Source organism: Cervus canadensis, chromosome 1, assembly GCF_019320065.1.
Source record: "Cervus canadensis isolate Bull #8, Minnesota chromosome 1, ASM1932006v1, whole genome shotgun sequence".
NCBI lineage: Eukaryota > Metazoa > Chordata > Mammalia > Artiodactyla > Cervidae > Cervus > Cervus canadensis.
In genome coordinates, this window is record NC_057386.1 from 38,250,994 (window position 1) to 38,275,998 (window position 25,005).

General features: G+C 49.1%; 3 protein-coding genes across 4 annotated transcripts; 2 read left to right on the top strand and 1 right to left on the bottom strand.

Moving 5' to 3' along the window:
* The first annotated feature begins 3,481 nt into the window (after window positions 1–3,481).
* Window positions 3,482–12,515, top strand: TLCD3A (TLC domain containing 3A). Of its 2 annotated transcripts, XM_043478624.1 has the most exons (5): window positions 3,482–3,754; window positions 4,213–4,296; window positions 8,106–8,310; window positions 9,811–9,906; window positions 10,812–12,515. In XM_043478624.1, exons 1-5 carry the CDS (start codon window positions 3,633–3,635, stop codon window positions 11,079–11,081), a joined length of 777 nt encoding a protein of 258 aa, XP_043334559.1. In that variant the 5' UTR covers window positions 3,482–3,632; the 3' UTR covers window positions 11,082–12,515. The 2 variants fall into 2 exon arrangements, with proteins under 2 accessions (XP_043334559.1, XP_043334563.1); XM_043478628.1 differs by lacking the exons at window positions 8,106–8,310; window positions 10,812–12,515 and having other exon boundaries at window positions 9,811–9,868.
* Window positions 12,516–13,492: 977 nt separating this feature from the next.
* Window positions 13,493–20,435, bottom strand: GEMIN4 (gem nuclear organelle associated protein 4). Its single transcript, XM_043478640.1, has 2 exons — window positions 20,191–20,435; window positions 13,493–16,851 (listed from the first exon to the last, which is right to left on the bottom strand). The coding sequence occupies exons 1-2, from the start codon at window positions 20,198–20,200 to the stop codon at window positions 13,682–13,684; spliced, it is 3,180 nt and encodes a 1,059-aa protein (XP_043334575.1). The 5' UTR covers window positions 20,201–20,435; the 3' UTR covers window positions 13,493–13,681.
* Window positions 20,436–20,723: 288 nt separating this feature from the next.
* On the top strand, window positions 20,724–21,530 carry LOC122447909 (diazepam-binding inhibitor-like 5). Its single transcript, XM_043478653.1, has one exon. The coding sequence runs from the start codon at window positions 21,144–21,146 to the stop codon at window positions 21,405–21,407; it is 264 nt and encodes an 87-aa protein (XP_043334588.1). The 5' UTR covers window positions 20,724–21,143; the 3' UTR covers window positions 21,408–21,530.
* Window positions 21,531–25,005: the final 3,475 nt, after the last annotated feature.

Consider the following 25,005-nt stretch of genomic DNA (forward strand, 5'->3'; position numbering starts at 1 on the left):
ACTGGAAGCTTTATTGATTCCCATTCAAGGGGTGTGATTCTGACTAGGTAAATAAGTCTTTTTTTTGTTTTTCATTTATTTTTATTAGTTGGAGGCTAATTACTTTACAATATTGTAGTGGTTTTTGTCATACATTGACATGAATCAGCCATGGATTTACATGTGTTCCCCATCCCGATCCCCCCTCCCGCCTCCCTCGGTAAATAAGTCTTAACATCCAGTAACCCAAACCTCACTCCTGAAACCCACAAAGGAAGTATCATTAAAACCTCCTTAAATTTCTTCCCAACCCTATAGCATGAAGTAGTTGAAATCACACTGGAACATGAATCAGGAGTCCTGCGTCCTAATTTGAGTCTTGCCACTTCGTAGAGTGGCAATTCTATTTACCATTTGCACCTAAGTTTTCTTATCTATAAAATGAAAATAATATGCTTATCTACCTCCCTGGGTTGGTTATTTTGAGAACCAAGTCAGATAATACATGTAAAATGGTTTGAAAAATTATAGTTATATATAAATATAAAATGGTGTTAATAATGGCATCAGAGCCCATAAACTCCATCCCATACACTTCTATTTGTGGGTAAACAATTAGGAACAATGGTTACTAATCAAAAACCACATTGTGAAAAAGAATTACGTACTCTCTCCTTGCTTATCAAGTTTGATGGCAGAACAGTCATTAGGTACACTGACCTTGAAGGCAGAAAATACTGAATTTAAATCCCAGTGCTGCTACCAGCAGTCTGACCTTAGCAATATTTTAGTTGCTTTGGGTCTCATTTTGAAGACAGACACACACACACATACTCACTCATTCATGCTGAGTGAGGGTAATAGATTTTTCATGATGAACCAATGAGATAATACATGCAAAATGTTGGATCCAGTACCTGGCATATTGTGAGCACTCAATAAGCATTAGCTTTGAAAAGTATCACACATTTCTTAAGCATTTGCAATGTTCCAGGTGTAACTTAGGGAACAAAACAAAAAGATCCTGGTTTTTTTTGTTTGTTTTTTGTTTTTTTTTGGTCACACCACGCAGCTTGTGGGATTGTAGTTCTCCAAACGAGTGCCGAGTCCTAACCACTGGACAGACAGGAAATTCCCGACATGGTCCTATTTTGAAGAAAGAGTGTACAAATAAAAACCAACATGCTTACTATGCAAATGCAAAGGCAGTTCAGAAAATGAACTTAGAAACCTGCCTGGAAGACAGATTCCTTCTTGCGGGAGGAATCGTTTGGCTCAAGACTTTTGAAGGGATAGTGGAAGTTTGTGTTAAAAAAATTTTTTTTTTTATGCTTTTTACTCAACTTTATCGTTTGCCCACAGGCGTTTTTGGATCACTTGAAAAGCCAAGGCTCATGTTTATGCTTGTTGCCCTTCTGGTGATTCACCCTAAACATTTTAGCGACTTCACGAGCATGGTTTTTGAAGTTGATTTTACTGGTTATTTTCTCTGCATGAAACATCTGTTGTTTTGTTTTCCTTTCATAGACTCCTTAAGAGCTGTACAAATGACCTGTTGATTCGCATCACTTAAAAGTATTTCATCGTTGATGCAGGTTGCTGATCCCTTTAGGGAAAGATGGTGGCGAGGACTTATGACCACTTGTCCCTCTCTGGAAGAGCTGGAGGTGACTGGGATAAATGGGCAGGGAGTGGAAATTGCAGTGCAGAAGGATTTGCTGTTCTGGAGAGAATGGAAGGTTTACAGATAGCTGCAAATATGAACGTACAGATAGCCTTTTATTTGCCAGATACCTTGCTACCAAATGTATGTATCTTTCACATCTCTACCAATTGTGTTGGCACTGAATTGGGGAGTCAGAGATGTTGCCCTCAGCAGAAGAAATATCACACTTTTCTTTGGGTTTTCTGCTTTCTTGCTGCTGCTGCTGCTTATCGCTTCAGTCGTGTTCAACTCTGCAACCCTATGGACTGCAGCCTGCCAGGTTCCTCTGTCTCTGGAATTCTCTAGGCAGGAGGACTGGAGTGGGTTGCCATGCTGGCCTCCTGGGGATCTTCCTGACCCAGGGATCAAACCCAGGTCTTCTGCACTGCAGGCAGACTCTCCTGCTGAGCCATCAGGGAAGCCCCCTTCTGCTTACTTACTGTTGGCTAAATCTCTCAGTTTAACTACATATAGGAAGATGTTGAAAGCTGTGTTTACTCTGTATCTGCTTCTACACCAGCAACTGCGATGTTAGAGAAAATTTAATTGGCATCTAACAGAAATAATCTGCTAGCTTATAAAAGTCATAGAATCTTAAAGATTTGGGGGCAGGAAGAACCTAAGAGGGTTTGTAATTCAGCCTCTTCAATTTCACAAATGAGCGAAGTGGCCCAGGGAGGCTGAGTCCATCTGTTCCAGAGTCCTCTGAGAGGGCTTTGGTCAACATTTTCCATGATGGTGATTTGAAGAGACCTATAGTACCTTTCGATTGCTGTTGACGTAAATGAATTGTCTTGCTCCGCTTTGTAAGCTGTGGAAGATACAGACCAAAGTAAAACTCTGGCAAATCCCAAGAGAAGAGAAGCCGGTAATACTGATGTTAATGTATCGGTGCTCTGTGTTTGGTGCTGAGTGAAAACAATTTGATTCACTCCACTCAAGTCCAGGGCATCTGATCCAAGAACTCTGAAATAAGGATGACGTTATCAACAATAACAACAGTCACCAGGACGGGATGGTATCTTGCCCCAAAGCCAAGAGACAGGACCGCAATACCACAGCAAGTCTGCGGCCGTGAGACCCCACCGCCCTGTGAGGTTTGAGAGAGGAACTGCTGGATTCAGGATTTCATGTTTCTCGGAGCGATGCTCCTCAGGAGAAAGTCGAGCAGTTGGCAGGACGTGGAAAAGCTATCTTTGGCCGGCAGAGAGACCATTTCCTTAAGAATCCCACTTGGAAGCTAGAGTGCTTCATAGACAAGCCGCGCAGGCGGACGGCCACCAGCCCACCCGCCGTCTCCTCCCTTCGCCTGAGAGACGCCCACCGCGGGCTCGCGCCGGGCGACGCCCCTGCCTCGCGGCTCACCCCACCCTGCGGCTCTGGGGGTCCCGGCCCGGTGCCTTTTCCTACCTGGCTCTCTCGGGGGCTCCCCCACCCGCCGCTTGACCCGGGGCTGGGGAGGGCAGGTGCGGGGCGGATCGTTGGCCGCGCGGGTCCCCGCGGGAGGGGCAGGCGTCCGCGGTGACGGAACAGAAGCCTCGAGAGCCTCGGCGCTGCCCCCACAGCCTCGGCCGGGCGGCAGCCGGTCGGGGGCGCAGCATCCGCGCGCTCAGGGCCCGGCGGGCAGTAGCTCCCGCCGCCGCTCACTCGCCGGCCGACCGGCCGGGGAACCCGGGGCAGCCTCCGGCCCAGGGGCGGTGGCGGCGAGACCCCGCCCCGCCCAGCCGCCCGCGCCTATCGCGGTCCGCGGCCTGGTCACGCGGGGAGTGGCGCCGCGAGCTCCGGGCCATCGCCCGGCGGCGGCTAGAGTCGCGGCGGGCCGGGACGGGGGCGGAGGGCGGAGGGTAGAAATAGGGGCGGGCGGGCCGCGCCAGTCCCCGAGCCGCGCGCGCGGAGCCGACCGAGCCACGCCGAGGGCGCCGAGCGAGGCGGCCGAGCCCGAGCACCCATGCTGCTGCCGCTGGCCTGGGGCTCGCTCTTCTTCCCGGGGCTCTTCGGGGTCTGCACCTGGGGGCTGCGGCGCGCGCGGCCCGCCTGGACCCACCACGACTGCGTGATGATCAGCACCAGGTACGGGGCGAGCCCGCGCCGCCGCCCGGCTACCCGCCCCGGCCGCGCCCGCCCCGTGCCGAGCCCGGGGCGGAAAAGGGGGGCGACAGGAAGCGAGGGGGCTGCCTCCGGGGTCCTCGCCCCTCCGCGGCGCCGGCCGGAGCGCTCCGAGGACCCTGTGCGTCCTGCCCCAGGGGGAAGGAGGAAGACGGAGGTGGCTGGAGGCGGTTGCAGGGGAGGGGTGGGGGTGGCGAGAAGCGGGGGTCGGCTGCCCGCGCTGATGAGGACCGGGAGGAGCGTCTCCCGACCTCCGACATCTACCAGTGGCTTGGGGGGTCAGCAGCGGGGTGGCGGCCCTCGGTGCCCTGGCAGCCTGGGGAAAGTCAGGTTGCAGGGTTCTGGCTTCATGCTGTCCGTGGGGCTGGATTGAGGGCGCTCTTCACCACCCCACCCCGTTTCTCTTTTCTGCCGCTCGTTAGGCTGGTTTCTTCCGTGCAGGCTGTGTTGGCCACCGGGTCTGGGATCATCGTCATCCGCTCCTGCAGCGACGTGATCACCGACAGGTAACATCCGATGCGGATGCCGGTTGAAAGCTACACAAATCACAGCGCCGAACTCTTTCTAGGTTTCCACAGTTGAGTGGCTCACAGTCACTAGTTCTTTATCAGCGTAAGCCATCAGACAGCTGGTTAATGGGTGAAACTTGGGCACCATAATTAGTTCCCTCCTCTCCTCACCTCCTTCAGCATCGGCAGCTTAGAAATGCTAGAGAATGACATTTAGAGACTTGAGTCTGATTTAAGGCGTGTTAGAGGACAGTGTGGTCTATCGACCCAAGTTCTTTATGAGATTGATATCTGTGAAAATTACTCAAAAGTGAAAGTAAGGCTTTTGATGCTTTTAAATGACCTCCTGGGGTCCTGCTCTGGACTCCAGGGCCAAGGTATGTCCAGTGTGGTTAGTAGAGCCCTCCTAAAGAAAGGAACAAACCCCTCATCCCTTTCCTTACAAATGCTGCTTTCTTCTTTCATCTGAAAGATGAAGGTGATGAAGAGTTTCCTGGAGCTTTTGGAAAACTGACTCCTGTGTGTGTTAGAGCTCAGTCCAGGGCTGGGGCAGCAAATGTGCATCCGGTAAAACATATCATAAAGACCTGGACTCTACTTTGTATAGTATTTAGACCTGTGCAATGGTGGTTCCCACCATCTCACCTCCCACTTTTAAAGCCATCCTTTTCATTTGTCTTCTCAGAATCACTCTTTCTTCCTCACAGATAAGTTGAAGAGCGACTGTCAAATGTGCGGGGAAAGTTAGTAGCCTGTCCTGATCCCTTTCTCATGGTGACTTGCTTAAAGTCTTGCTTTTTGCCTGTTGGGACTGGAATGGCAGGGGAGCCTGAGTGGGGTGTCTGATTCACTGTGGCCTGCAAATTCTGTGCCTGGATCTTACTTGAGATTTGTCCTGCCATCTTGATGTTTGTGCTTTTCTTTTTTTGCCTCTTTTTAGACAAGACCAGCTATTGGCAACGCACTGTAGATGCTGAGAGAAGACAGGTCAAGTGACTTTGACTGCATACATCTAAGGCTAACAGCTTTTGCTTGGCTGGATTCAATATGTATTTTAACTGAGCATTTTCTGATGTTGCAGCAAGCTCCCTCACTCCAGTCTGTCAGGTCAAACTTGACACCTGCCTCCTTTGCAGAGATAAAGGCAGATGCAGCCCCACAGTACTCCTGGGCAAGCTGCAGGGAGCTGCTACACATTTCAGAAAAGAGGTCTGCACACGATTAACTTTCAGTTCTTTAGCCCTGTGTCTCAGGGGCTTGGGCATCTGAGTTTGGCTTTCAGGGTCCTTCTTTTGTGTAACTTTATCCCTTAGATTCATTCTCTGCTTTCAGAATGGAGACAGACACCACCCTCACCTTACATGGATGTACAAGGATGCTCTAAAGGCACCTAGATCATCTGGCGGCAGGGAAAAAGCCTTCGAGGTTCATAGTCTGTTCATCCAAATATTTTTCTATCATATGCCCTTGAACTTTAGGCCTTCATATAGAATGTCTGTAGGTAGGAGGAGATGTCTATGAATCTTCCCAAATTATATGCAGAATGTGTGGGGCCAGGGCTTTCATCATCATCTTAAAGAGATCCAGATCCTTAAAAGGGCTGAGAGCCACAGCTCTAGGCAATTTCTCTATTTAAGCACTTACTTTTGTTTGTTTGTTTGTTTTGGCCATACTGTGAGGCTTGCTAGACCTTAGACCAGTGATCTGCCAGCAGAGACAGTGTAGAGTCCTAAACACAGTACCACCAGGGAATTCCCTAAGCACTTATATTTGGACAGTACTTTTTACATTTAAAAGGACTCTCAGGGCTCACCAGTGGCTCAGTGGTAAAGAATCTGCCTGCCAGTGCAGGAGACACAGGTTCAATCCCTGATCTGGGAAGATCCCACATGCTGCGGAGCAGCTGAACCCATGCACCACACTGTGGAGCCCGTGCTCTGGGGCCTGGGAGCTGCAACCACTGAAGTCCTCTTGCCCTAGAGCCGGTGCTCCGAAACAGGAGAACCATTGCGAAGAGTAGCCCCCGCTCATCGCAACCGGAGAAAAGCCTGTGCAGCAATGACCCGCCACAGCCAAAAATCAATAAATATAACTTAAACAATAAAAGAACTCTCATCAGGAATTTCCTGGAGGTCCAGTGGTTAGGACTGCACATGTTCACTGCCAAGGGCCCAGGTTCAATCCCTGGTTGGGGAACTTAAGATCCCATATGCTATGGCGGTATGGCCAATAAATAAATAAAAGAACTCTCCTACTTTAGACTTTCTAATCTTCACAATGACTTTATCAGGGAAGTAAGACAAGGATTATTATCTTCATTTAATAAAAGAAGTAGTTAAGGTCCAGGCTAGTGGTAGCTGAAATTATAATCCAGATTGCTTGCTAGTAAATCTTTGGGGAATTCTTCTGATAGCCACACTTTCTCATCTTACTGAATCGGTACTGTGTGCAAAATTTTAAAACCCTGGGCTCCACTCAAGGGGAGAGGTCAGTTATATTTCAGCTGAGCTTTTAGTAGCTCTTCATAGTTGTTTTAATTGAGATTGCTTCAAGAAAGCAGTGGAGACCACAGATGGGCAGCAGAATAAATATTGCATCTTTTTTTACCTCAATGGAACTTGGCTGTTAATTGACCTGCATGAATATTAAATCTGCCATTACTTGTTTGCCTGTTTCACAGCTTACTCATTACTTAGTTTTGCTGTGGTTAAGTGTGGAATGATTCAGGAACCAGAATGTGAATGGCACTCTATATATTCCCAGTGTTGCCTGTTCAGTGGATGTGCTCCTTTGGTTAAGTCACCCGGGACAAAGGTAAAGATACAGACGTGAGGCCCTTGGCACACCATGTGTAGTCTCTGGGGTATCGAGTCCTAAACAAGCACTGCAGGCAATTCTGATGTTTGGGTAGTTTGAGCCACATAATAGTGAAATGTTTCATCTACCTAACACGTGGGTACTCCATTAAACTTAGCTGATTTGGTGAGTCTAATCCTTCTCCAGATAGTACATCATTTTAATGTTTTTTTTTCACGTATATTTTCTGTAGAATGGCTTTTCTGGGACCAAAATTTCTGAAATTATGTAGAGACTTCCCTTCAAATCTGCTCTGGGACAGTGATAATACTATCATTTTGACTCAGCAAATATTGATTCAACTCCTTTGGACAAGTAAATGGGAACCCTGTCTTTTGTCCGGGTTCTCTTTGGGTATCTGTCCGATGTAAGGTAGTCCTTGAGATCTGGGCTCGTTTCCAGACACATTTTTCTTAATGAATGGCAGAGTTCAGCTGTGCAGTTGTAAAGAAAATGGCCAGGGCTGCTTCCAGAAACTCCCTAGAGTGGGGCTGCAGACAGATGTAAGAGAGACTCAACTGCTGAGTAACAAGTGGAGTTAAACTGGAAATATTGGATTTGGGATGTGGGCTACCTTCCAAACCAGTTTCTTGGTGGGGCAATTGAATCATTGGTAGAGGTATCTACCTCAAAGTCAGCCTGTATCGCGAAGTACCAGAAAAGCCATTACAAATGAGTAGGCAAATAGTGATGGCAAGTCACCAAAACACAGGGTGCTGAGGGAATCCTTGCTTTCTAAGGCTTTGGCACTTACAAGTTTGCCCCGTAAATTTAAAGAAAGTTATTCACTCGCCCTGTCAGTTCGAGCATCTTCACTGTAAAGTATCTGGGGTCAAGACAGCTGATGAAGTACAAAGCCAAAGCAAATGTGTTTAAGTGGAGGCTGGCTGTGAACCTTCATAATTGATACCCATAATTACTTCCTGGACTGTGTATATGCTTTCTTTCAGGCACTGGCTTGCCCGAGAGTATGTCTGGTTTTTGATTCCCTACATGATCTATGACACCTACGCCATGTACCTCTGTGAATGGTATCGAGCCGGGGACCAGAGCAGCAGACATTCCCTCACCATTTTTCGAAACTTCCTAAGCAAAAACCGCCTCATGATCACACACCATGTGTTCATTCTGCTTGTTCTTGTGCCCATCGCCCAGGTAATGGCCTCCCGACAGCCACCAGATCACTCGTTTCTCTTGTTGAACTGGGCACCCTGACCATCAGATTCCCCCTTTTCCTCTCCGCTGCCTTACCCACCGCCCTCCTGCCAGCTGCTGCCACAGTGTAGGGAGGAATTACATCTGAAACTTCTGGTCCTCCTTACTGGTGATTCCCTAGCCCTCAAGGCTTCTCCAGCATTTGTCAAAGGTTCTGCCTTTAGTTCATTGAAGATTAAAAACCAGGGACTTCCCTGGTGATCCAGTGGCTAAAACTCCAAACTTCCAGTGGAGGGAGCCTGGGTTCGATCCCTGGTCAGGGAACTAGATCCCACATGCCACAGCTAAGACGTGGCATGGTAAAATAAATAAACATTTTTTTTAAAAAAGATAGAAACCAATATACAACATAAAGACTGTTTAAAGAAATGAGAGTAGCTCCATCAACTGGTTATTTGCCCTAATAGTGCCCAGAGAGGGCTGTATACATTATTTTGATGTCACAAAAGCACAGACTCTCAAAACAAACAGCCTCTTAATTTCTTCCCAGATCTGCTTTCCACCCCCCATAAAAAAACTCAGCCAACAAGGAAGAGAAACGGGAATGCAGAGGGGATAACGAGTCATTCCCGAGGACCTACCGGGTGACAGGTGTTTGGTTTAAAAACTCACAGCTTTCTAATAGTCATTAGAAATTATTAGAAATAATTAGACATGAGTTCCCTGGTTGCTCAGCGATAAAGTATCTGCCTGCAATGCAGGAGCCACAGGAGATGAGCGTTTGATCCCTGGGTTGGGAAGATCCCCTGGAGGAGGAAATGGCAATCCACTCCAGTATTCTTGCCTGGAGAATCCCATGGGCAGAGGAGCCTGGCGGGCTACAGTCCATGGGGTTGCAAGGAGTCAGACACAACTGAAGTGACTTAACACACACGCAAGCAATCAGATGTGATCATTAGAGAACCTGTTAGCCTTCTATGGTAGATGAAGAAAGTGGGGCTCTGAGCGTTTCCATACCTCCCCTCGGTGGTATACTGTGCTGTTGTTGCACGCTGTGCTGCTTTCCTGAAAGGATAAGAGGAGAAGCAAGAGGGCGTGATTTTGACAAGCCTCTCTTGACTGTTGGGACTCTAACATCAAGCATGGGGCCTGGCACGCATGTTATGGAACTGATCTGGCTTCAGTGTCCTTGGCAGGACTAAGTGGACAACCTGAAAGTGGGCTGCAGAGTTTCTTTTGGCTGACACTGAAATTCAGAGCAAGCCCCATGTGTGATGCAGTTGCCTCTGGACCCTGGGGATTCCGGGAACTATGGAAGCCCCCCCACTGTGAGCTGGTCTGCACTGGCCCATTGAGCACTTTCCCTCACCCCCCACCCCCACCCCCACCCCCACATGGTTGCTCAGGGTTACCCTTTTCAATAGCCCCAGTTAAGAACCTTCCTTCCGGTGGTTCCTCAACCTCCATTACTTATTTCCTCTTTCCTCTTTTCCTCTGCAGAAGCTCAGGGGAGAGCTTGGGGACTTCTTTGTCGGCTGCATCTTCACAGCAGAACTGAGCACTCCATTTGTATCGCTGGGCAGAATTCTGATTCAGGCATGTATGGGTGGAGTGGCAGAAATAGTGCCAAGGGAACTCTGCTTTTCCTAGGAGACTGGGGGTGGGGGTGGTTGGAGAAATCCCTTTAGTGCTACAAATAGTGGGGTAGGAGACCCCTGAACAGACTTAAAGTTCAGTTGGTCTTCCAAGTCAGGGGGGTGAAATTGTACATTTGATTTCACATTTGATCCAGTTCTTTATGGTGGCTCAGACAGTAAAGACTCTTCCTGCAATCCAGGGGACCCAGGTTTACTCCCTGGGTGGGGAAGATCCTCTGGAGAAGAAAATGGCTATTCACTCCAGTATTCTTGCCTGGAGAATTCCACGGACAGAGGAGCCTGGCGGGCTCCGTGGACTCACACAGTCGGACATGACTGAGTGACTTCCACTTTATATATAATTTTTCCTGGTCATAAATGTTTTTAAAATTATTTTTGGTTGCACTGGGTCTTCACTGGTGCTCTCGAGTTTTTTTCCTCTAGTTGCAGTGGTTGGGGGCTACTCATCCTTGTGTGTGGGCTCCTCATTGTCGCTTCTCTTGTTGCGGTGTGAGGATTCAGTAGTTGTGGCACATGGGCTTTGTTGCCCCGAGGCATGTGGAATCTTCCCAGACCAGGGATTGAGTCCATGTCCCTTGCATTGGCCGGTGGATTCTTAACCACTGGCCCACCAGGGAAGTCCACAGATTTTCTAATCTGCTGTTTCTGGGCTCCTGTCAGCTGGGTGGCTTTCACATCTCTGCTGGAAAAAATCTGAGACTGTATGCATGTATCAATACAGCAGAACTTAATGATCTTTTCTACAAGTGTCAGAAAAGGAGACGCTTGACCTGTACATTGTGGGACTCGGGCTAGTCACAACCCGCAGGTGACCTTGCTTTCTCCTTCCCTCTTCTTTTGCAGCTAAAGCAGCAGCATACCCTGCTGTACAAGGTGAACGGAATCCTCACACTGACCACTTTCTTCTTGTGTCGGATCCTCCTTTTCCCCTTTATGTACTGGTCGTACGGCCGGCAGCAGGGACTGAGCCTGCTCCGAGTGCCCTTCCACATTCCTTTCCACTGCAATGTGGCCAATGCCTTCCTCATCGCTCCCCAGATCTACTGGTTCTCTCTGCTATGCAAAAAGGCAGCCCGGCTCTTTGATGTTCCTCCAGCCAAAAAGGACACTTGATGGCTCCCATGAGTCAGGCAGCGAGGCCGCCTCCGCTCAGTATTCCCTGGACCAAATTGCAAATTGTGTCTTGGGTGGCCTCAGCCTTTTGGGTATTGTTCAGCAGATGGATTTGAGTTTTTCTAAACGATATTCAGTATCACCTCCCTCTTCTAACCTGCCCCTTTTGCAAAAGCACTTTTTCCCTTAGTAATAACTGTTGGATCCTGTCAGAGCTCCACTGGCAGCGAGGTGGTTTTAGTGCAGTGCCCAAGGATCCTTCTTTGGGTCTTACCTCCAGGGCTCTGGGAGGTAGAAACAGGGAGTGTGGAGAAAGGGGTACCAAGGTGCTAAGCAGCTGGGCATCTGCCTGGTCCTCATATTGGTGGCTCCCCACCTTTCCAACCACTCAGGGCAGTACCTAGACACTGGGCCAGCAGAAGCAAGTGATAACTTGGTTCTTTACATAATTTTTTGTGTCATAATGTACATAATGCTGGCCTGGGAAAATCACTGTGGGTAGGTAGTTTTTTATTGTTTACTAAATAACCCGTTGGTCCTTTGCCTCATTCTCATCCATGTGCCAAAATCCTGTCTACTGACTTCCAATCAGAAGTCTCTCTGGCAGGGTGCAGTAGGAGGCAGGGATGGGAGCCTGAAGCACCTGAGTAGGCAGGAAGGCCCGTGGGTGAGCACCTCTGCAGGCTGATTTGGAAAGACCAATGTCAAACTTAGGAGCTTGTTGTCAACAGGTAAGATACTGTTCCCTTTTTAAGCACCCTTAAGCCCAGCTTCTCCCATATCCACACATACAGGATGCTCTTGTTAAAACTACAGGGGTAACACAAAATGATGACTGCTGAGCTATTCACTGGGTAACCCCACTCTTTGACACTCCTTTTCCTATGGGGTAGGATGGACTTCAGTATTCCAAACCGTGAGATGTCTCGTCTAGACGGCTTCCTGATAAGCCAGAGCTTGTGGTCCAAAGCTTGTTCCTCTGAGTTACCACCATTTAGCCACAGAAGGCTGGAGAGCAAGAGTGCAAGACAGCCCTGGCCCAAATATGTTCTGTGGACTGACTCCTACCTACCATTTGCAAATAGCATCCTCTGGTGCCAACACTAATTATTCCATAACAATAAGGAAGGATTTTAGAAACTGCTACCATGGAATTTCTCCGCAAGTGGTATCGAAAAACTAGATTTTTTTTTAAAAAGTGCCTTTAATTCATTGTTGTCTCAACTTTTAGAAGTACTGAATGTGTGACAGTGTCTCAAATTTTGACTATTTCAGTCTTTAATGGGTGCCGTTTAAAAAAATGCTGTAATTTTTTTTACCGTTTTGTTTACTATCAGTATATCTTTATTAATCACCCCTGTGGTGATTAAATTGCACTAATATTTTCCAACTTAATTCTCATTTGTGAAATACATTAATGCCGACTCCCAGTAAGTGACTATGTGTCTTTGTTTCTGGTCTGTGTTCTTATCAATGTAACTGGCAGAGGTGGGCTGTTGCGGAGAAAGGGGATATGTGAACACTTTTAGCCTCTAGGAGGGCCTCGCTCATACCTCTCTAAAGTGTTTCTGTAATTCACGGTGCCAAGAGTTCTAGACTTCACGCCCAGTGGTCACGTAACTTTAGGCCCTTTCTTCTCTTCCTAGGTGAATCCCAACTAGGAGTCAGGAGGGTGGAAACCCGATTGTAGGCCACAGACAGAGCCAGCCCACTAACCTGAACCCGAACCTAAAGGTGCAGGAGGGAACCCGAATACTGCCTCAGTATGATGGGGAGTATGGATCTGTCCTTCCTTGCCTCCCAGTTAAACACCTCACCAGTCGTCCGACAACCTTAAATTTGCCTTTTCATGCTTCCACACACACCATCTTCTACTCCCACATGTTTTTCAAAACCATGACAACCCATCCTAGGCACAAGATAATTGCACCCATCCTTTGAACATGTCTCTGCTGTGTTTACCAGTTTCAGTACAGCCCCTTTGGGATCCAGTGAATGGATGGAGGTAACACTGGGGGGCAGAAGTTCTTGACTGAAGACACTCATTTTCCGGAGGTTACTGACCTACCCCCCGAACACTTAATGTTCTTGGCCCAACCTCCTCCTCTTACAGTGGCTGCAGGCCTTGTGGGCACACAAATCACTTGGCCAACTGGTAGCAGAACAAGAGTCCTTTTCCTAGTTCCTGCCCTTTCCAAGACACCACAAAATGTCTCTTAAGAGTTTCAGTGCAAAAGAACGCATGTGCCTTGTAATCTGTCTACCTGAGTGTTTCACCTTTAGACTTCTTTCTAGGGAGAAGTGCAATGATGAACAAGTTCGCCCTAGCTAAGAGCTCAGGTCAAGGTGAGCCCAGTTTCAGAGTGTATTGAGGAGCCAAGACTGTTGAGAAACACTCAAAAGAGGCAAGGTCAAACTCAAGAGAATTTTATTACAACCTGTATGTTACAAATACCTAAGAAACTATTTTCTTTACACTGTTACTGTCTTATTTTGAGGCTTGTGTACAATTCCACATGACTGAAAAGTTTCTGCTTCTCTGCTCCAGTCCCCATGGAGCCCACAAAGTGGAGGCCCGGCTGTTTTCTGACCCACGGAGGTCAGAAGTTGCTAATCTTCTGCAGGAGGGTTTGGCGTCGCTCCTCGGGGCTGATGTTCTCGGCGATGGACTTTAAGAAGCGCTGCTCATTTACTTTCTGGAGCAAGGAGCTGACGGAAGGGTTGGTCTTGCTCAGCGTTTCGTAGCAGGTGAGGATCTCCAAGGCCAAGACATAGAGAGGTTCACAGACCTCCTGGGGGACCATGGCCATGATGTGCAGAACATGACAGAACACCTGGGTGTAGAAAAACAGGGTTTCCTGGGTCAGGTCCTGCTCTTGTCCTTGGGCCCAAGGGCCAACCGACTGTATCAACCGAACGGAGTCCAGGAGATTGGTCAGACTGTTGCAGAGGAGCTTGACCACGTGGCTCCAGCCCTCCACGGGGAGCCAGTTACGGCAGCTCTGGCTGCAGAGAAACTGAAAAGCTCTAAGCAAGAGTACAGAGAGTTGGAGCTCCTGGGCAAAGGGCTTCAGGTTGAGCAGAGGAACAAATTGTATATACTCCAGGCTGTAGGGGACATGCAGGAGTTGCTTCTCCAACAGTCTCCGGGTCAACTGGTGAAGGCACTGCCATTCCTGGGGGCTGCACCATGGCATGACCTGCACTAGGGCCACCAGGAAGCCCTTGCTGAACAACCTGACCTCCTCAGGGTTGCCCACATCCACCACCAGGAGGGCGAGCATCTGCTCAGAGATGCTGCTAGAGATGGAGGAGCACTCCATCCAGGCCAGGAGGCCTGTACCGGGCCCATACCCGGGGTGGGCCTGGGAGGTCCACTCGTCCTCAGAAAGCTTACAGATCTCAAAGAGCGTGGCTGGTACCTCACACTTGAAGTGGCCCTCAAAGAAGCTCTTCAGTCTCAGGCCCACAGTCCAGTCCAGTTGCTCCAGCTTCCGGTGGAGCCAGGACAGGGACTTGACCCAGGTGTCCGGGGAGAAGGTGTCGGCGTTAGCTGAGACCACCTCACAGAGGAGCTCCAGGATGTGGATGGCCAGGTCCTTCCCATCCAGGGGGAGACAGCGCTTCTCCTTGGGGAGCTGCCAGTATTTGCTGAAGCCATCAAGGAGCTGGCACAGGCTGAAGATGAGCGGGAACGGAGAGCAGGACTGCAGCCAGTATTCCTCCAGGTTTGTGCTCCCTTCCAGAGTCTGGACGAAGATCCTCAGACTGAGGTCCACCTCTTTGACTTCCAGCATTAAGAAAGGCAGGACGAACTCCTTTAGCACCTCATCTGGCTCGAGCAGAGCAGCAACTGGAATCCCTTGGGGCTTTGTAGGACTTACCAGGCAGCTCAGGAGCTCCAGAAACTGCTTCTCCTCCCGGGGTGTCGAGAGCTTGGTCCAGACCGTTTCTTTGAGACAGGACACCACAAATGTGGTGGAGCGGTCGGGCCCCTGCTCTTCCGTGAACCGGAGGGCGGGGAAGGCAGTGAGAATCTGAGCCAGGAACTTGTGGGTGCCAAAGTTGACCACAGCCATGCTGCACACTTTCTTCACCGTGATCTCCGGGTGCAGGATGACCAGGCGGGCCACAGAAGCAACAGCCTTAGCCAAGCCCTGTTCAGAGGCGCTCTGTGTGAGCTGGTTGAAAGTTGTGTTGAGGTCCTCCTGAAAGCCCTCCAAGTGAGCTAACAATTTCTCGGAGAGGCCCTTGCGCCCCCAGGAGAGCAGGACCCCAGAGAGGACTTTGTTTTTATCTGGCAGCGAGAGGTGTGCGTAACACTCCAGGATCAAGTTGACCACCTGTTTGATCTGAGGTTCGGAGACGGCCCTGTCTGTCGTGCCGACTTCCATCACTGTCTCCAGCAGCTTTAACACCAGGCCCGGCTCTCGGAAGAGAGCCCGGTTGTTGAGCAGGCATGACAGCCACTCGTCCGAGAAGGCCCACTTCCTCTCGGAGGCGAAGATGTAGCACATCTCCATGTGGCGGTCCATCTTCTGCTCGATGATGGCCATGGCGATGGAGGCGGTGATGTCCTGCTCGCTGCCCTTGCTCCTCACCACCCTGTTCGTCTTCCTCAGGAAGTCCCCCACGCACTCTGCCAGCTCAGAGACCACCTGCCTCTCCTCCTTGGCCAGGCTGGTGGTGTCCAGGTAGAGCCTCAGGTTCTGGCTGAAGGAGGTCAGGCTGTCGCAGAGCCGGAAGCTGTCGTAGCTGGTCCCCTGGTTGCTATTGAGCAAGGCCTGCAGCTCCTCCCCCCACTGCTGCAGCAGGCTGCGCAGGAACTCGAAGCCCACGAAGATGGTCTCACTAGGCAGCCTGGCCAGGGAGGTCAGGCTGATGTCCCGCTCCGCCTCCTTCACCTTCTCTGCCAGTGCCTGTTGGTGATATGGGTTCTGGGTGTCCGAGTTCCACACGGAGATCACTGTGGCCAGCTTGTCCAGGTACACAGTCGCGGACACTTCCTGGGGATCCTCCTCCATCAGCGCAAACACGGTCAGCATGTCAGCCAAGTTGGCTAAGGCGCAGCACTTCATCCCGGGGCACAGGATCCTGTCTTGGATTTGTTTCAGCCCCGTGAGCAGCATGGCCAGCAGGGGCATGGTTGGACACACATCTGGATCGGACTTGAACCTCTTCGGGGGGTGGGAGAAGTCATCAGAGGAGGACAGGTACTTGTGGGCCATTGTCCGGAACTGGGAGAGCAGGGGGTCCTGCTGATTGCCCTTGTGCTTCATCATTTCCCACCAGACGTCGAGGAAGAAGGCCACGTCCTTGGAAGAAGTGTCAATGGTCATGTGCTCCAAAAAGCGCTCTAGTTCTGCACGGCAGACAGTGGTGGGCAGGGCCATCAGGAGTTGGATAAAGAGTCCAGAGGCTTCCAGTGACTTGAGCAGCTCAAAGAGGACTGTGTGATTGATGGTGGGGATCATGTTGCCCACAGAGAAGAACACATCTTCCTGCCAGCGGGTTTCCATGTCGGAAGGGGTGATGGGGTAGGGCTCTAGCACCTTGGCCCAGATGATGATCAGCGCTTTCTTCTTCCAGGCAAAGGGCTGGGAGCAGGCTGTGGCAGAGGAGATCTCCCTCAGAGCCTCCACAATGGGCCGCCCAACGTGCTCCCAGTCAGACTTGGTCAATTCAGCCAGCGCTTTGGGGCGGAACAGCTGCTCGGCCAGCAAGAAGCCCCCGTGCAGGATAGTCATTTCCTCACAGATATTCAAAGGTCCTGTGAAGACAGAAGTCCAACAGGATAGAACATGGTGAAAAATTTTCCCGAACAGTAAGCAGAGGTTAGAGAGAGACAGCAGTTGGTTGGTGGGCTGTCATGATTAGGGGTACAGATGATAAGGGTTCTGAATGAGATCGGTGGGAGCAGGGAAAAAGGGGTGGCTCCAGGAGCTGCTGCAGACCTGGAGTCAAAGGATTTACCTGAGGAATCAAAAAGGACTCCCAGCTCTCTAGGGGCTTCCCTGGTGGCGCTGTCATGATTAGGGGTACAGATGATAAGGGTTCTGAATGAGATCGGTGGGAGCAGGGAAAAAGGGGTGGCTCCAGGAGCTGCTGCAGACCTGGAGTCAAAGGATTTACCTGAGGAATCAAAAAGGACTCCCAGCTCTCTAGGGGCTTCCCTGGTGGCTCAGTGATAAAGAATCTGCCCTCTAATGCAGGAGACCTGGGTTCAATCCCTTGGTCAGGAAGAGTCCCTGGAGAAGGAAATGGCAACCCACTCCAGTATTCTTGCCTGGGAAATCCCATGGACAGAGGAGCCTGGCAGGCTTATAGTCCAGTGGGGGTCACAAGAGTCGGACATGACTTAGCGATTAACTGACAACAACAAAGCTCTCTAGCCTGCAACTGGGAAGACAACAGGCACCGCTGGACACAGGGGACACAAGAATTGGGCTGGGAGGGAACACTGGTCAGTTTTGGTCATTTGGAGTTTGAAGGAAGAACATTAAAGTAGAGATGTCCTCTGGCAATGGGAACAGGGGGCTGGAAAGTAAGCCTTGAAAGGTAACTCAAGGAATCTGCCTGGAGGTGAGGCCCTCCAGCAAAGGATGGACCAGCAGAGGCTTTGGGGAGGAAGTGTTGAGAGAGAGAGAGAGAGAGAAAGAAAACACAAGGACAGGACCAAACTACAGCAGCCACCAAGTATGTACTGCAGGACACGACATTGAGCTTCTAAGTAACAATATAGACTAGGAGGGGGCATGGACCAGGGCTGTGGGTACAGCAGCACTCAGACAAGTCCGGCCTCCTTACTTTTCTCCAAAAATCTTGTCTTGCAAATGGATCTCAAATGGTCTGCCTTTTAAGGAAACAATTCAATTCCTACAACTTTTTCCATCAGAGAATAAGCTGCTAAGGGTCCTGGTTTCTTTTGTAGAAACCAAGAGGAAAATAGATAAAAAAGACTGCACTTGATTCAGAAGAGTCCTTCCTTCAGTGAGCCATGAGTCGACATAGATTTAGCAAGGAAGGGGATGTTTAGACAGACATGTATTAAATCCTAGCTCAGCCATTCAAAAGCAGTGTCATCTTGGACAGATTACTTCTCTGAGCTTCCCTTCTGCATATGTGGGGATAATACAGACTGCACATTATAACTGTGAGGGTCAAATATTAACAGTATATACTAGTCAAGCCCTTGGCATTGGGTCTGTGCCCACTGTTGGCTCCCAAACCCATCTCTCAGGGCTGCTGAGGGTTAAATAAGATATAGCTACAATAAGTCCGACATGACTGAGTGACTGAACAACAATAAGACAGGACAGAGTCTGAGACTTCCCTGATGATTGAGTGGTTATAACTCCAGGCTTCCAATGCAGAGGGCCAGGCAGGGTTCAATCCCTGGTCAGGCAACTAGATCCCACATGTCACGACTAAGACTGGGTGCAACCAAAAAAAGAAAAAACCCTGATGAGGTGCTTGATGAACTCTGGTTCCCCCAAACCTTTCCACCGTTGGCAGAACTAGAATCTTGCCCCTATTCTTTCCCTTCCTCCAGCTCAGAAACATGAGACAGAGCTCTCGAAGGTGTATTTCCTTTGGTTGAGAAACTAAATCACTGTACAAACACTGCTCACTCTTCAATATTCCTGACTTCTCCCCTCTCTCTCAGGGCCAGTCCCTTGTGCCCCCAAAGATACAGCTTCTCCATCTTCATGGGCCAGGGTTCTATCCTGCCCTTTCCATTAGGAGCGTAAATACACTGTTTTCTGCTGCAATCCACTGTTCGCGAGGGCACGCCACCTGGCTGCCCAGTGGCGGAGGCAGACTCCCAGGAAGAGCTGGGTTGCTGAGGAGTCTCCCTGGGGGTTCTGGGCCTTCTTTCTGGCTCAGGCTGCTCTGCCAGGGCCCCCAAATAGGCTCCCTTCTGACTCTGTACATTTAATTTTATATGCACTATCCACTCAGTTGAGATGTTTGGAACCAGAGACTCACCTTCCAGGGACATTTGTGCTACCTGAAGGAGTAAGTCCCAGAAGCAGTTAATAGCTGGGCAAATCCCAAGTGTTTTATCACTTATGGTTAACTGGTGCTTGTGAGTGCCCACTCCTTATGTTGATTAAGTGCTTACTCTGTACCAGGCACTGTGCTGGTTGGTATGCGTATAAGATCTCTTTTGATGGTGACATCAACCTTTTGAGGACCATTCCTGTTTCAGACTGAGAACGTTAAGACTCAGAAGCAATTTGCGCAGGATGTCGGAACTCCAAAGCGGTGGGGCTGGGAGAGAGATCACCTCAGCTTCAGGCTCCAAACTCTTCCAACTCTACCCTCTACCACGGAGAAGCTGGCTGGGGGCAGGGTCCAGAATATTCCTCTACAGCCTCCTAACACTGGCACACCTTTGGAAGCCTCACCCCAGCCCTTCCAGGACAGCCTCCAGGTCTCAGTCCCTTAAGAGCACGTCTGGCGGGAGGGGGGGTGGCGCTGGGCAAGCAGCTGCAAATTTATACCAGCTCCCCACTCCCTTCTCCCAGACCTGGCCTCTCAGTATTCAAGAGGCACGTGCCACCTCGGCTGCTGCAACCGGCGCCCACAACTGCTGGTCTGAAAAACACTAGTCCCGCGCAAAGGCACCAGGCTCGACCCTGTACACACGTGACCTCAGTGAAAAGTTGCCCAAACTCTGGTGAAACGGATATGGTATCATCTCCTTCTATCCACGAGCACCTCAAGAGAGTCAGACACTTGCTCAAGAACTCAACAGACGTTCAATGAATGAGACTGTTAGGGATCCAAGCGGATTCTCCCAGGCGCTCCCGGAGACCGGCCTTTTCCAAAACACGTGCCCGAACCTGACAACTCTCGGGAACGTAAACTTCTCATCCGCTGGGCCCTTCACGTGGAAAGGGGCCCGGAGCTGGCCAGAGGCGGGCGGAGGAGTGGTTGGCTAGAGCCCGACATCCCGACCCCCGGTCTCCAGGACACCCTCGCCTTCCCAACTCCCTCCGCGGCCCAGAGGTCTCCCTGAGCCCAGGCCCGCTCAGCACTGCCTGGTCACCGGTTGTGGGACCGCGGCCCACGTGGGCCCGGGCCTGGGAAGCCGAGCACCCACCTAGGTCCATGGCGGCGACTCCGGCGGCGGCGCGGGCCGCCCCTCCCCCTCCGCGCTGAGAGGACGACGTCAGCGTCACGACACAATGGGCGGCCCCGGGGGGCGGGACAATAGGCCGTGCCTCGGCCCCCGCTAGCAGTCTCAGCTCGGGATCCGGGCGGTACAGACCCGGCCTCCGCCGCCCCACGCGCACGCGCGGTCCCACCCAACCGCCGGCGGCGTCAGGACCGCCAGGCCCACAGCGCCCCCTATCGGCCGGAGTCCTCCCACCAACGAACAGGCAGGTACCCGGGCCCCGCCCCTCCCTCTCCCCGGGCCCCGCCCCCAAAGGACCGCCCACTACCCCCAGCCCAGTCCCCTCCGCGCGCAGCCAGAAGTCAGTGCAACCCCCGTTTCCTGGGTTCCAGTTGGTCCTTCCCGTTAGCTCTGTCCTCGGCCTCGCATTCTCCAACATCCTGTAACCCCCCTGCCACAGTTCACCCTCACTAAATACCCCTCCCCAGGCTGCCCATTAACTCGCATGGACACATCACTCCTTGAGAGCCTTCCTCCCCCACAGCGGGGCTCCTGTCCCACTCCAACACGCGTGGTCCTCAGCACTCTTCCTTCTGACAGCAGCAGTTGCCCCATTATTTTCTGGCATCACAAACACCTTTGAAATGTTAACGGTTGTCCTTCGCAGAAAATGCATGGTGCGAGCCAGAACGCCTGTGTGGAAGATCTAATCCAAGGGGCCCCCGTTTGTAATCTGTACTGTTAAGAAAGCCCACGCTTGACGCCTCACTGAGAAAACACACGCATATCCTCTGTCCTTCCCACACATTGTCTTGTCTCCCTTTCCCTCCTTCCCGGCCTTAATCACCCGCCTCGAATGTTTCTAACTCTCCATCCTCCAGCTTCTAGTGCCAGGCACCACCTAGAAAAGACAGCAGGGCCCAGCCTCAGCACCCTCAATGTGCCAAGTGGAGTTTGAGATGGCCTGCGCTGCCATCAAGCAATTGAAGGCGCCGGTGAGCGATCAGGAGAAATTGTTGGTGTACAGCTATTACAAACAGGCCACCCAGGGCGACTGCAACATCCCAGCCCCACCTGCCACCGACCTGAAAGCCAAGGCCAAGTGGGAGGCATGGAATGTAAATAAAGGGATGTCCAAGATGGATGCCATGAGGATCTACATTGCCAAAGTGGAAGAACTAAAGAAAAATGAAGCTGGTTAGGGAGGACAGGGTAGCAGGGTGGCTCTGGTAGGGAAGGAGGCAGTTTAAAGACCTTTTGAGGGCCGAAGTGTCCTGAGGCTGTAACCACCACCGTAGCTGAGACCTCAATAAATCACTTTAACTTCACGATGGTGACGGCTGCTGCACAACTGATGAATAGTGTGTGTGTGATAAAAAGAGAGTCCTGAGGGGGAGGGATCCAAAATCTATGAAAGGGTCTCTCCTTGAGGGAAAGTTCTGTTGAAACTGGCTTTCTGTAGGATTGAGTTCCCAGCCTTCCTTTTCCCAGAGCATATGTAGATATTCAGCAGAAGCAGAGGAGCTGGGGAAGAATCACGCTCAGACTTGAGGTCAGTGAGACCATCCTCCTGAGGTTCAACCTCTGGGAAGGGGAGGGGGAGAAGGAAGGAGAGGAGTCTGAGGCCCCTTGTCTCTCCAGGGACTGTTGATTCACTATTAACCCAACATTATAGGGGTGGGGGTGGGGCCTGGTCTTCCGAAAAGCTGAAGTTAAGTCCCACTACCAAAAGCCCCTACTGAACACAGGCCTGGTGAAGTTAATGTTTTGAGGGAAGTCACACTTTGAAACTGATGAATTGATGCATCACAACACAGCAGTTGAGAAACATTGGAATGGATGGTTTCAAAATCCTTGCCTCTGAAAGACACATTTAAGACCATGCAACCAAATTTTTCTTGGGACCAGTCCCTCAGCTAGCCTTGGTTTCCGCTTGGGGATGTTTGTTGGACAGTGTGTATACATATGTAAGTGGGATTTGCTTGGGGAGCACAACACATCCCTTGACCTGTGCTGGGGCTAAGGCACCTAAGCTCAGCGTCTCCTCTTAAGTGTTTTCATTGAGTCATCCATGCACAATGGTGCCCTGAGACAGGAGTGCTAAATGGTATTATTAAAGACATTCCAGAGAAGAAAAGTCGGCTATGGCATGGAATTTCCCAATACTCTCAATTAAAAACTGTTTTCCTAGCTCATGACATCAGGCCAGCTCCAGTTCATGGAGCACTCTTTAACAATAGAATCAACAACCATAAAGAAGACTCAAAGGGTAAAGGAAACCAGATCTGGCCAGGTATCTTCTTCAAGAACTTGTGTTCACATATTCTCAGAAAGTTGCTACAGACTAACCGCATTACCTAAGAATCACATGTACTCAGGATACCACAGTGACTAAAGGCCTATTCCTTTTAACTATAAATTGGACAAGACCCACACTGTACAATGGTGCTGTTCTCTCTGGAAGATACTATGAATACATTTTGAGGCTTTTAGGACCATGATTCATATTAAATGTGAATTAATAGTAAAAATAATAATAGAACACCTTGTTCCAAAATATGTCAATTTAGGTGCTGTAGTATATAGCCATACCATTCTGTAAATCACTATAAAACCCAATAAACTATACCATAAGGACTCTAGACAGCAACTGCAGAATCCTTTTTTTTTAAGTAAGGTATACTATACACAGTGTGCTAAAATTTTTGGGGAAAGAACGTATGTGTATGCTTAACGAGGAGAAAGAGGGGGTATGGGATTGATGGGGAGGAACAAGGCTTTTCAGTAAGTACGTTTTTATACTGTTTATATTTTTGAACCACTGGCTCTATTACCTTATAAAGATGTCTGAGGCAAAGGTGCTTTACTTCTCTTTAAGGACAGAGTAATAAGTTTTCTACAGATTTCCCAAGGGTAAAGGAAAGCTATCTTAGACCAAACTGAAATGTCCCATCAACTTCTACCATAAATTTCAGTGGACAATGGGGAACCCTCCTGGAAACTCCGCTAGACCACAATGACATCATGGGACAGGTAAGATAGGCAGAAAGTTGCATTGAGGAGCACTGAAAGTCCTGGGCTTTGCTAATTCCATCCCAATGTCAGACAAATATGGATTTCATACTAACTCTCCGGGCTAACCTGGGAGAACTCTCATATCACAGTCTCTCTGGATTTAAACCCAAGAGATATTTGAACTTCAACTTAATATATTAGAACCACAACCCTGAAGGTCAAAAAAACAAAATCACTATTCTGAAAACATAACTCTGGAAAAACAGAGGAACTTTACAATTTCATCTGTTTAAAAACACCAGCATGGATAAAACCATCTTTAAACCATTACATCCCCAGGGGAGGGAAAGTAGTAACTTCTGGTTTAAAATTAGTAGCTGCCTTGTGCAGAGGTCAACTTTTGGACTGCTTGATAAAAGGTAAAAGTGGTATAGTAAATGGTTTTAGGATGAATAAAATATTAAAGACTGCAACAAAGGAAAAATGGCAGGCAATGAGAGAAATAAAAGGGGTCTGGTATCATAAAGTTAAAATGTCCCAGATAGATAAACGGCATTCAGTTCTCTTGTGCAGAGCTGAACATTTAAGAGAAAAAAATTGGGGGTAAGATAAAGAGGAATCTAGCATGTGTTTAGTACTTACATAAACCACTTATTTTACTATAACAAACTTAGAAGGCCACATCAGGAACTTCCCTAGTGGTCCAGTGGTTAAGACTGCATACTTCCACTGCAGGGGGCATGAGTTCGATCCCTCCTCAGAAAACAAAGATTCCACATACTTTGCAAAATAGGAGGCTGCAACAAAGCAGTCTAACACACTGGGAAAAGTATAGTTTCTTTTCAGGAAAACAGTATTACTAGAGAGAAACATCAAGAATTACTTAATAATCTAACAGAAAATCTGAGAATTAATGAATTGTAGTCTAAAGAAGACAGACAAGGCATTTACTTGATTATCCAAAATTCATATAATAATTTCTCTATGCATAGGAAAAAGGTGAACCAATTGTGGACAGTAAGAACATAGTTTGGTTTGCATTTAAACCCACAATTGGTTTTAGAGGCTATGATTTACAAGTAATTTCATGTATATTGTGTAGGAACTGGTAACTTCTGAGTCAGTCCTTTCCAATCTCCTTAGTTTCTTCCCTAAAGTGTGGAACTGACCACCACCTTTAAATAATGACTTTTAAAAATTGGTTGTAACAGCTTGATTTCAGAAGCATAATTTCCAAAAAACATTTCATAATAAAAATGCCCAACTTGTTTCCAGTGATAAAAAGTGATTTGTTCTGCAGAATCAAAAAGAAAATAATAAGAAAATATTTTGGTTTTTCGTACTGAAGAAATCATCTAATCCATCTCTAAGAAATCTAACATGGTCTCGTAAGAGGATTAAAAGCAAAAATACACACACACACATATATATATATACATACATATACATATATATAGAGAGACAGACAGAGAGAATATAACACAGAGCCAGGCATGTAGCAACATTACACCCTTCTATTTTTTTCTGACTAAAAAATTTAAAGCAAGGAATATCAGAATGTTAACCAAACCTTTTGGTTCAAGGCACGAAATTTCTTTAAAAGTTTTTATATGTCAAGGCCTGCCAGAGTAAGACATTAGAACAGCATACTGTCTCCAGGTCCTGGAAGGACTCCTGCTATAAGTAACTGATTTGGACTTATCTAGATTTAGTTGTTCTCATTAAACCTACATGCTTATCAAAATTCTCTCAACCCTCAATCAAAGGTCATGTTCCATACAGCTG

Bases quoted from the DNA above. Each gene is read 5' to 3' on its own strand.
- TLCD3A (XM_043478624.1), top strand. From the start codon at position 3,633: ATGCTGCTGCCGCTGGCCTGGGGCTCGCTCTTCTTCCCGGGGCTCTTC. The intron at 8,311-9,810 runs GTAATGGCCTCC...TTTCCTCTGCAG, and splicing joins TTCTTGTGCCCATCGCCCAG to AAGCTCAGGGGAGAGCTTGG. The intron at 9,907-10,811 runs GCATGTATGGGT...CTTCTTTTGCAG, and splicing joins TGGGCAGAATTCTGATTCAG to CTAAAGCAGCAGCATACCCT.
- LOC122447909 (XM_043478653.1), top strand. From the start codon at position 21,144: ATGTGCCAAGTGGAGTTTGAGATGGCCTGCGCTGCCATCAAGCAATTG.